The sequence below is a fragment of the Gadus chalcogrammus genome, chromosome 12 (assembly GCF_026213295.1).
Source record: "Gadus chalcogrammus isolate NIFS_2021 chromosome 12, NIFS_Gcha_1.0, whole genome shotgun sequence".
NCBI lineage: Eukaryota > Metazoa > Chordata > Actinopteri > Gadiformes > Gadidae > Gadus > Gadus chalcogrammus.
The window spans coordinates 30,924,086-30,935,204 of record NC_079423.1 but is presented as its reverse complement, the minus strand read 5'-3'; the positions used below and the strand labels follow the sequence as shown (position 1 = coordinate 30,935,204).

Below are 11,119 nucleotides of genomic sequence, written 5' to 3'. Positions count from 1 at the left end.
AAGTAATCACTAGGGCTGGGTGAAAAAATCGATTCATCAATGCACTGCACTGCAATTTATTTGTTCTCGATTCAATTTCGATTCAATTTTTTTTTTAAATCGATTTATTTCCATAAAAAAAATAAAGCATACTCAGTCATTGTAACATAGAAGCGAGTATGCCTAAATGTACACACCCTTTTACATTTGCCCATGTTATGATTATTACTTTTGTGCTGCAAGTTTAGCTCAGGAACAATACTATACAATGGTGTATTCACTCTTTGATAGGTAATAATAATAATTGATCAGTTTTTTTATAGCGCTTTTCAAAATACTTTAAGTTAAAGCACAATGAAATGGTTAATTCATTATGAAATGGTTAATTCTAAATAATATTTAGGTATGCGCAGCCCGGGCCGCATTCCATTCATCCTCCTCAGGACTCGGGAAGCCTGACTCATTCCAATGGTCTGGTACTTCATAGGGAGGGGGAGGGAGGGAGGGAGAGAGAGAGGGAGAGAGAGAGAGAGGGAGGGAGGGAGAGGCGGAGAGGGAGAGAGGGAAAGAGAGGCTTGAATGGAATGATCTCCACCCACCAGTCCCTTGCCCCCACCCCTTACCTTGAACCAGTATAGCGTGTGCGTGTGCATGAGCGTGTGTGTGTGCACGAGGGTCCCAGTCCCGGGTCAACGCAGTGCCGGGCACCCCACCGGCCCGGGGATTAGTACCCGAGTACTGGGCTGCTGCCCCCCCCAGAGCCTGGGTGTACTGTATTAGCCCGTCCCCCGGAGACCACTTAAGTCCTACTCTGTGGTCTCATTTTTCAGGGGGTCATGCATACCCACTCACAGCTGACCCCCACCTCGTCTCTCTCTCTCTCTCTCTCTCTCTCTCTCTCTCTCTCTCTCTCTCTCTCTCTCTCTCTCTCTCTCTCTCTCTCTCTCTCTCTCTCTCTCTCTCTCTCTCTCTCTCTCTCTCTCTCTCTCTCTCTCTCTCTCTCTCTCTCTCTCTCTCTCTCTCTCTCTCTCTCTCTCTCTCTCTCTCTCTCTCTCTCTCTCTCTCTCTCTCTCTCTCTCTCAGGCCATGTTATTATCCAGCGTGTCACTCTTGTCTAATTAGAAGTCCTCTAGTGACGACCTTTCCTTCCTCCCCGGTGCTCCTCCTCTACTTCTGCTTCCCCCATCACAGTCAGCGTGGATCAGTACTGTATTTCAGTACTCACTTTCACTTCTTTCATCTCCTCCCGGCCTCTTGTGGCGCCGTGCTCCCCCTGGTGGCGACGCAGGGGTATGACGGTTGGGTTGCAGACCACAGCCCTCCTCACCTCTTCTTCGGGACCTCACCATTCAGCCGTCAATCAGAGAGGGTTTATTTAAGAGCACACTACGTGGTCGCACTGTCCTGTTTCATTGTACATTGATTGTAACCTCTCTCTCTCTCTTTCTTTCTTGCTCTCGCTCTCTCTCTCAACAGGGGTGAACTGTGAGGTGAACGAGGACGACTGCGCCAGTAACCCCTGTCAGCACGGAGAGTGCCGGGACGGGATCGACGAGTTCAAGTGTGAATGCACCCCGGGATACACAGGTGAACCTTGCGACCTTTGACCCCAGCGCACCCCACAGCACCTGAGACCCTGGGTTCTGAGCACTGCCTGTTACTGTTTCTGTAACGATTTTGCGGCAGCAAAATCATCAAAATGTAAATGTTTGTGTGTGTGTGTGTGTGCCAGGGAACAAGTGCGACGTGGAGATCAACGAGTGTCTGTCGGACCCCTGTATGAGCGGGGGGACGTGCCTGGACAAGGTGAACCGCTTCAGCTGCCTCTGCCCTCCCGGCACCCACGGGCCGATGTGCCACTCGGGGACGGACCACTGCGGTCTGCAGCCGTGCGTGCACGGGGAGTGTGTGGAGCAGCAGTATGGGTGGGCTCTCCTCTTACTCTATAATACACACACACACACACACACACACACACACACACACACACACACACACACACACACACACACACACACACACACACACGTGCAGTGCACAAACAGACACACGTACACAGACACACACACACACCTAGACAGACAGACACACACACGTACACAGACAGACACACAGAGACACTAACCCATGTTTATATGTCTACGCAGGCCCGGGGTGTCGACCCGGGTCCTCCATCGGGTAGCTCCATGCGCCCCCCCCTCGCCCGGCACACTCCCCCCGCCGTGACGCGCTGACGCACAGTATCTGACACTCTGCTTGCCCCCCCCCCCTCACAGGTACCACTGCAGCTGTGTTCCGGGCTGGGAGGGGCAGCACTGCGATCACGAGCGGGACGAGTGCCAGTCGGGCCCCTGCCAGCACGCCGGGACCTGCGTGGACCGGCACAACGGCTACACCTGCCTCTGCCGCCCCGGCTACGCAGGTGAGAACCCCCCCCCCCCCCCCCCGAATGTGGACTGCTCCCAGGCCAGTGTGGGTCGGCTGCCGGGCGAGGGAGGGTGATTAACAAAGTGGCGGCAGAAGACCACGAGGTAAGAGCGGGTCGACCGGTTACCGGAGGGTCGCTAGTTCGATCCCCGGCTCCTCCTCGCTGAGCGTCGAGGTGTCCCTGAGCGAGACGCCTCACCCTGACTGCTGCTGACGAGCCGGCTGTCGCCCTGCGTGGTTGACACCGCCGTTGGTGTGTTCGTGTGTGTGTGTGTGTGTGTGGATGAATGTTTGTGAGTCGCTTTGGATAAAAGTGCTTAAGTCCTCTGAACTCTAAACGAACCGTTGATGTCTACGCTCACACTTAGCGGTTTACCCTTCTGCCTGATGTTCGCTCTGCGTCACTGGACTCTGATGGGAAGTGAAAGAGGACAGGGCAGCGTATCGGTGCAGCGTCATCATTCACAGCCAGGGAGTGGAATGACGCGTAAAAAGCAGAACTTACTGGTGAACCCTCCCCTCTCTCCTCCCCCAGGGGTGAACTGTGAGAGGAACGTCGATGAGTGTGCCTCCGGACCCTGTCAGAACCAGGCCACCTGCATCGACGGAGTCAACAGCTACACCTGCCAGTGCAGTCCTCAATATTCAGGCAAGACGACACTGGTTCACCCTACCAAACCCCATGCAGCAGTCCCACATTACCTTAGCTACGCACTTAACGACCATTCAACTTTAAAAGCTGCGTTTAAATTTGAGTTTAGCATGATCCCAACAGGGCAACGCGTATGTGCTAAAGATTTAGTTATCGTGGGGAATCTGTCGTTTACATTGCGGCGATCAAAACATTAAGCCATAACAGGAAAAGGGATTTCAGTTTCTTGATTGGATTTAGATTGCTAATTTAGATGGCTGTTGTTAACGAGTGCTCCATGGCTGTGCAGGTAAAACGTGTGAGAGAGAGCTGGTCCCCTGTGCCTCCAACCCCTGTGAGAGAGGCGGGGTCTGTCACCCCACCTCGGACTACACCTCCTACACCTGCAGATGTCCCAGCGGCTGGCAAGGTACGTGCGTTGGTGCCCGACGTGTGCGTGAAGTTTCCCCCGATGACACACGTTACCCCATGTGGGGGGAGGACCACGCCCTATGCTGAAAACACACCTGAAAAAGTCTGTCGCACACATTTCAATCGTTTTGTATTTATTGAGTTTGAAATGCTTTCTACCTCATGGTAGGTGTAATATTATAACTTTAGTGTGTGTGTGTGTGTGTGTGTGTGTGTGTGTGTGTGTGTGTGTGTGTGTGTGTGTGTGTGTGTGTGTGTGTGTGTGTGTGTGTGTGTGTGTGTGTGTGTGTGTGTGTGTGTGTGTAAAGGTTTTAAGCAGTCAGCATACTTGACAAAAAAATGATGTTCTTGCTGTGAAAATGGTTGAACGTATACCTAGGACTCAAGGTGTCTTTGAGGGTGGTGGAGCACTGACGGTGTCTCCTTGGAGTACTGACGGTGTCTCCTTGGAGTACTGACGGTGTGGATGGGTAACAGAACGCACCATCAGTACTGACGGTGTCTCTCGCCACCCACAGGGACCCGCTGCAGCGAGGACGTGGACGAGTGCCGGAACGGCCCGTGCAGGAACCGGGCGCGCTGCGTCAACAGCCAGGGCAGCTACGTGTGCGAGTGCCCGCCGGGCTTCAGCGGACACAACTGTCAGAGCAACGTCGACGACTGCTCCCCGAGTGAGTACCACGGCGGAGCCCATCCGGTTCGCCTTTTAGCATGCAACGTTATCAGAGGGACGTCACACATTACTGTCAAAAGATATGACGTTGGGGCTCCCCGGTGGTTCCCCGTTGGGGCGATCCGTGTTCGATTCCTGGCCGTGGTCCTTTGCTGGATGTTTTCCCCTCTCCCTCCCATACCTTCCAATCTTACTCACTCAGTCTTACTTTATTTTTTTTAAGATAGACATAACGCCTGCTTGACGAAACAAGTGGCAATAAGATAAGATGCAGACATATACCAAAGAGAACTCACGATGTTATCATCCATCAGGGCTTTGACTCCGAACTTCGTTATTCGAATATAATTTGAATATCCAAAAGGTAAATCAAAATTCGAACGAATATTAGGCAGCCCTTAATATTGGAACCTGTTATGGGCAGGCCAAGAGGGAGAGACGTCGGAGAACCCGACGCAGTCTATTCATAATATTGTAACGACCGCGGAAGAGGCGGCGAATTAAGTATTGATTAGACAGCGATTTATTAGAAACCTCTTAAACCGTTGGAACGCGCAAGACCGGTAACCATAGCACCGCGGTAAACAAACCTCGCGAAGTCCCATCCAGGTCTTACTGAAGGCATTTAATGGTCAAAATATTATTAATAAATTATTCGAATATTAATATTAATAAACGAACGAACTTCGAATATGATTTTTGGGCAAAAGTCCAAGCCCTGTCATCCATCCATAACTTGAGTACTGACCTGTCCTCCTCTTCCCCTCCCCTCCCCCCAAGACCCCTGTCTGAACGGCGGCTCCTGCAACGACGGCGTGACAGACTTCTCGTGCTCGTGCCGCCCGGGCTTCGAGGGAAAGCGCTGCGCGTCGGAGGTGGACGAGTGCTCCAGCCAGCCCTGCCAGAACGGCGCCCGCTGCCGCGACTACGTCAACAGCTTCGTGTGCGAGTGCCGGCCGGGATACAACGGCATCTTCTGCGAGAACAGCATCCGGCAGTGCACTGAGAGGTAGGAGAGACGAGAGAGAGGGAGACAGGCTTCAGGAGAGAGAGAGAGAGAGGCAGGCTTCAGGAGAGAGAGAGAGACAGGCTTCAGGAGAGAGAGAGAGAGAGAGAGAGAGGGACAGGCTTCAGGAGAGAGAGAGAGACAGGCTTCAGGTCAGAGAGGGAGAGAGAGAGAGAGACAGGCTTCAGGAGAGAGAGAGAGAGAGAGAGAGAGAGAGAGAGAGAGAGAGAGACGGGCTACAGGAGAGAGAGAGAGAGACGGGCTACAGGAGAGAGAGAGGTAGGCTTCAGGATGGCGCTAGACGTGAATGAGTGAATCATGAATGTCGTGAAGATGAATGATTACAATGGTTATGTAAGTAGATGCTACCACTATAGAGTAGTACTTCTTAAAGTCTGACACATCCCAGTGGGGGTCAGAGAGCCGGACATCCTGCCCTGCAGCATGGGAGTGCAGGCGGCCCTCGAACCCGGCTCACGACCGCCTCCGTGTGGACGGAGCCATGGAGCCCCACCCACACCGGGCCTTACCTCCTCCTCCTCCTCCCTGACCGCCGACTCCTCTGCCCCCCCCCCCCCCGCCCAGCTCCTGCCTGAACAACGCCACGTGCGTGGACGAGATCACGGCCTTCTTGTGCCGCTGCCGCTCCGGGTTCTACGGGGTGTACTGCGAGTACGAGCACAACGAGTGCCACTCCCAGCCCTGCCAGCACGGAGGGACGTGCACGGACGGCCTGGGCACCTACCGCTGCACCTGCCCCACGGGCTACAACGGGCAGAACTGCCAGGTACTGACTGACTGACTGACTGACTGTGTACAGGACGCTGTGTGTATGTGCGCGTCTGACTTGACTGTGTACGGGACTGAGTGTGTGTGTGTGTGTGTGTGTGTGTGTGTGTGTGTGTGTGTGTGTGTGTGTGTGTGTGTGTGTGTGTGTGTGTGTGTGTGTGTGTGTGTGTGTGTGTGTGTGTGTGTGTGTGTGTGTGCGCACGTGGGACTGACTGCGTGTCGGTGAGTGTCTACGTGTTTGCGCTTTCACACACTGACTTGGTCGTGGAGAGAATGTGGATGAGAGGAGAAAAAAAATGAGTTCATCGTCTCACTGTCCGCTCCGTTGCGCTGACGTTGTGCTAACTCGACCTCCCCTCCTCCCCCCCCCCCTGTCTCTGCGGGGTGCAGTACTTCGTGGACCTGTGCAGCCAGGTGCGCTGCCGGAACGGGGGCTCCTGCTCCCAGACGGAGCGCTCCTGGTCCTGCCACTGCCCCATGGGCTGGGCAGGCCTCTACTGCGACGTGCCCAACATGTCCTGCCAGGACTTCGCCGCCGCCAAAGGTGAGGACACGATGACGATGACGATGTTGATGACGATGATGGGCGGCGTGCGTCTCAGGAGGGAGAGCGGGTCGGCTGGTAACCGGAAGGTTGCTGGTTCGATCCCCGGCTCCTCCTAGCTGAGTGTTCGAGGTGTCCCCGAGCGAGACGCCTCCCCCTGACTGCTCCTGACGAGCTGGCTGTCGCCCTGCGTGGTCGACTCCGCCCGTCGGTGTGTGAATGTGTAAACGAATGGTTGCAAGTCGCTTTGGACAAAAGCGTCTGCTAAATCCCCGAAATTTAGATGGAAATGAATACATCGTATATTATGTTGATGTGTATTTTGGCAACGTTTTGGATCAGGATAATTAAGTCTTAACACCTTGGCGCTGAAACAAAACAAAAAGCCAAACCAGTTATACGAGTAAACACGATTATTGGAGGATTTCTTGAAATCCCTGAAGGCATTATCCAACCATGAAATATCTACAATTCAATAGGTATCGTGTGTGCAACAAGTCCATGCTTGTAATGCAAAGCAGTAAATACATCTAATGTAACATTTTCAACAAGGGCTCTTTGTGTGTGTGTGTGTGTGTGTGTGTGTGTGTGTGTGTGTGTGTGTGTGTGTGTGTGTGTGTGTGTGTGTGTGTGTGTGTGTGTGTGTGTGTGTGTGTGTGTGTGTGTGTGTGTGTGTGTGTGTGTGGGGTGTAATATCTTATCAACTTATCATGTAGGGCTTGTAAAGGCATGTGACCTGTGACAATATCAATATTTCTTCCCAAATGTGTGGATCTTTTTCTCCTTCTTTGCCAAATTAGGATCCAAATAAAAGCATCTAAACGTGCGTGTTCTCCTCCCCTCCCAGGGCTGGAGGTGGATCACGTGTGTAAGAACGCGGGCCGCTGCGAGAACCTGGGCCACTTCCACCAATGCCACTGCCAGCCGGGGTACAAGGGCAGCTACTGCGAGGAGATGGTGGACGAGTGCCAGCCCAACCCCTGCCGCAACGGGGCCACCTGCAAGGACTACCAGGGCACCTACACCTGCATGGTACGTCTGGGGTTCAGCCACTTAAGGCAGACCCTGGATAACATATTTAAAGGGGACATATGACGCCACCAGGTGTGAGTGGGATTAGCCGTTAAAAGCCGTCTTTTGAAAATCGGCCTCTTCTGACATCACCGGTGGGCGTGTCCACCAGGAGTTACCCCGGATAGATCAGTCTACCGGCCAACCCAGTGGACTGTAGAAAACGTTGCTCATCTGTCCGTCATACATCTAGGTGGACACGCCCACTCGTGATGTCTCAAGAGGCCGGTTTTGAAAACGGCTTGTAGTGGCTAATCACACTCACACCTGGCGGTATAATGTGTCACCTTTTAAGAACTAGATATCTAAGAACATAACTAGAACATCTCTCAGGAATAATATGTGCCCATCCATGGCACTCAATCCACCCTGGGAATATTTCTGACCTTTGACCACTAGAGGCTTCTCATGGGAAGACTGACCTAGTGCAGGTTTAAGTTGCTGTATTGCTGAAGTACCTGAAGATACTGATTTATATAACGATGTTTAGGCTGGCAGATGGTTCTCCTTATAAAGTTGAGATGTGGTCATAGTAGTGGTGGTTGTTATGGTTGTGGTGGTGGTGGTAATGGCACTGGTGGTACTTAAATAGTATATGAGGGCTACAGAGTTTGGCTCTCAGTCAAAAGACACCGGGTTTGATCCCCAAATGTCTGCCAAAAATACCTGACTCCTACCTTTTAGACCTTGAACACCTTTATCTGGACTTGACCAAGAAACTGTGCGTCAAAGCGTCTCCTAAATGGCAGTGCATCGTCCCTGCCTGTCCCTGAACCGCGTCCTGTGACCTAACCTCTGACCTGTGACCCCCCACCCCCCCCCCCCCCTCCTGTGACCCCAGTGTCAGCCCGGCTATCAGGGCGTGAACTGCCAGTACGACGTGGACGAGTGCAAGTCCAACCCCTGTCGCCACGGAGGGACGTGCATCAACCTGGTCAACCGCTTCTTCTGCGCCTGCCCACCCGGAACCAAAGGTACGCACCGGCACGCACGCACACACGCGCACACACACACACACGCACACAGAATCCCAAACACTCAGACAGACACTGGGGCCGTGTGGGGGGTAAGGAGGGATGAGTGTTATCCCTCTTATGTGAAGACGTGGATGATAGCCTCCAACACTGTAAATGTAAATCATCATAAACCTAACCTTTCAAATAGACGCGTACATCGAAATGCGCATCGGTCTCCCAATATGTGCGTGAAAATTGATGCACCCCAATACTTGTGAACGTCGGGGTGCATCAAAAGACACCACAAGTTAATATATAATATCATAATAATGTCATAACTGAGTAGATCCTTTTTGGAAGAGAACCAAACAATCCAATCAAAGTCTTTCCATTGTGGTTTTGGAAAGGCCAGCTCTAAAGCAGTGTCTCCCCCCCCCCCCCCCCCCCCCCCCCCACGCAGGCCTCCAGTGTGAAACCAAGGAAAACGAGTGCGCCCCCAAGCACGACTCGGCCCCCCCCCGCTGCCTGAACGGGGGCCAGTGTGTCGACGGCGTGAGCCACTACTCGTGCAACTGCCTGCCGGGCTTCGCCGGGCAACACTGCGAGGGCGATGTCAACGAGTGCCTCTCCCGGCCGTGCCATTCCCCCGGCACGCTAGACTGCGTGCAGCTGACCAATGACTACAAGTGCAGCTGTCGCCTAGGTTACACAGGTAGGGAACGTACACACCTCGCCTCTTGTTTCTGCTGACGTTTTAGGTTTTATGCAGTAGCTCAAGAGGTAGAGCTGGTTCACTGGTAACCGGACGTTTGCTCGCTCGATTCCCCCCGGGGCTCGAGTGTCGAGGTGTCCCTGAGCGAGACGCCTCAGCCTGACCGCGCTCCCGACGAGCCGGCTGTCGCCCTGCGTGGTCGACCCCGCCCTCGGTGTGTGAATGTGTGAATTAACGGTTGTACGTTGCCTTGGATAAAAGTGTAAAAGCGAAATCCCGCGAATGTTCCCAGAGTTTTACTTCCCTCGGCCATTGAGGTGATGTTTAGGCTTATACACGCTGAAGCTTTAATTAATGACTTGATTCATTCCTGCTTTTGGGGATGGTGATGGTGATGGAGCCAACGGGTGAAGTGACGTCTGTGCGCTGTAGTGATTGCTGTGGGGGGGGGGGGCGGCAAAGACGTGAAATATGATAGTGTAGTGCTGTTGCTGAGGGCCGTATCTTACATAAGAAATGTTCCAGTTCTCTTCTTTAATCATTATGACCGAGTATGTTCCATGTTTCCTCCCCAGGCCGGCACTGTGAGTCCATGGTGGACCTGTGTCACTCCAAGCCCTGCCACCACAGTGGCTCCTGCTCCATGAACATGAGCTCCATCCATGGCTACTCCTGTTCCTGCCCCCCAGTAAGTCTTCTGGTCACCAGTGTCTTCTCTCCTGATGACTCGCGTACGATCTCACGTCGCCTATCGAGAGTATCTTTGAGATCATGTTTGTTTGTTGTTTTGTTACCAGTCAGCGGACATATACTTTGAAGCTGACATATTATACTACCATCACACTCACAGCTGGTGGTATATTACGTCACCTCTAACTAGGGCCTGGCAATTAATCGAATTTCGATCTCGATTTTGATTTGAGCTTCTTTTTTTTCCCTTTTTTTTTTTTAATGATTTATAGAAAGTGCAGCTGGATACACATCTGTACATTATTTTAGATTGAAACATTTTCTTTTGGACCTTTTTGTGTATTTTTTTTAAAGGCGAAATTTTAAAGTTCTCAGTTACAAAGTAGTTTGGAGAGAGCCATGCTGAATAAATACATCATGTTTTCAAACGAAAAATAATCGTGATTTCAATATTGACCAAAATAATCGTGATTATGATTTTTTTTCCGTAATCGAGCAGCCCTACCTCTAACATGAATTGTAATTGTAAAATGTCATCCAATCTCTCTTCAGTGAAACAACTTGGATCCACGCAGTCTCAGTTTTCAAGAGCACACCCGTTGTTCTTCTGTTTAAACCTGCAGGAACACCATTAGAACTGATTGAATTATTCCGTCGAAGGACGTTAAAAGACCACAACCTACCGCCTTTGTGTTTGTTCTTGCCTCTCTGATCTGCCTCAGTCTAACACTTGACACTTGTGTCTCCTCACTAACCCCCTCTTCTCCTCTCACCTTCCTGCCTTTGCTTCAGAGGGCCACAGCGTAGAGCAGGTACGGTAGAGAGACACGAGGCGTCTGGGAACCCGTCGCACTCGCTAGCCTTCGTACCCCACCCCCGTTCGCTTGCACCCTCCCCCCCCTGCTGTCCTCTTCCCCGCGTGACGCCGTGTGTTTGAGCGAATAGCATATCGAAGATCTTGATACATCGAAGAACATGACTAGAACATCTCTCAGGACTAATATGTGCCCATCCATGGCAAGTCTATCCATCCTGGCACCCCATCCTTCAGACCCCCGTCCGACCGAGGCTGACGTAGTCCGGGTTTAAGTTGTTGTAGTGCGACTAATAACCTGACGATGGTGATTATATAACGCCGTTCAGGCTGGTAGATCGTCCCACCGCCTCCTCCATGCCTCACACCGTGTGTCTCCCCCCCCCCCTCGTCCT

The 11,119-nt window shown here is 52.3% G+C and overlaps 1 protein-coding gene across 1 annotated transcript in view; it reads left to right on the top strand.

Moving 5' to 3' along the window:
- The window catches only part of notch2 (notch receptor 2), a 46,312-nt gene that overhangs the window by 27,129 nt on the left and 8,064 nt on the right, over positions 1-11,119 (top strand). The window contains 13 exon segments of the mRNA XM_056604662.1: positions 1,456-1,566; positions 1,712-1,904; positions 2,256-2,401; positions 2,942-3,055; positions 3,348-3,467; positions 3,988-4,140; positions 4,923-5,151; positions 5,734-5,935; positions 6,328-6,481; positions 7,329-7,513; positions 8,394-8,526; positions 8,969-9,220; positions 9,796-9,908. Of these exon segments, the coding sequence (XP_056460637.1) occupies positions 1,456-1,566; positions 1,712-1,904; positions 2,256-2,401; positions 2,942-3,055; positions 3,348-3,467; positions 3,988-4,140; positions 4,923-5,151; positions 5,734-5,935; positions 6,328-6,481; positions 7,329-7,513; positions 8,394-8,526; positions 8,969-9,220; positions 9,796-9,908 (2,105 nt within the window).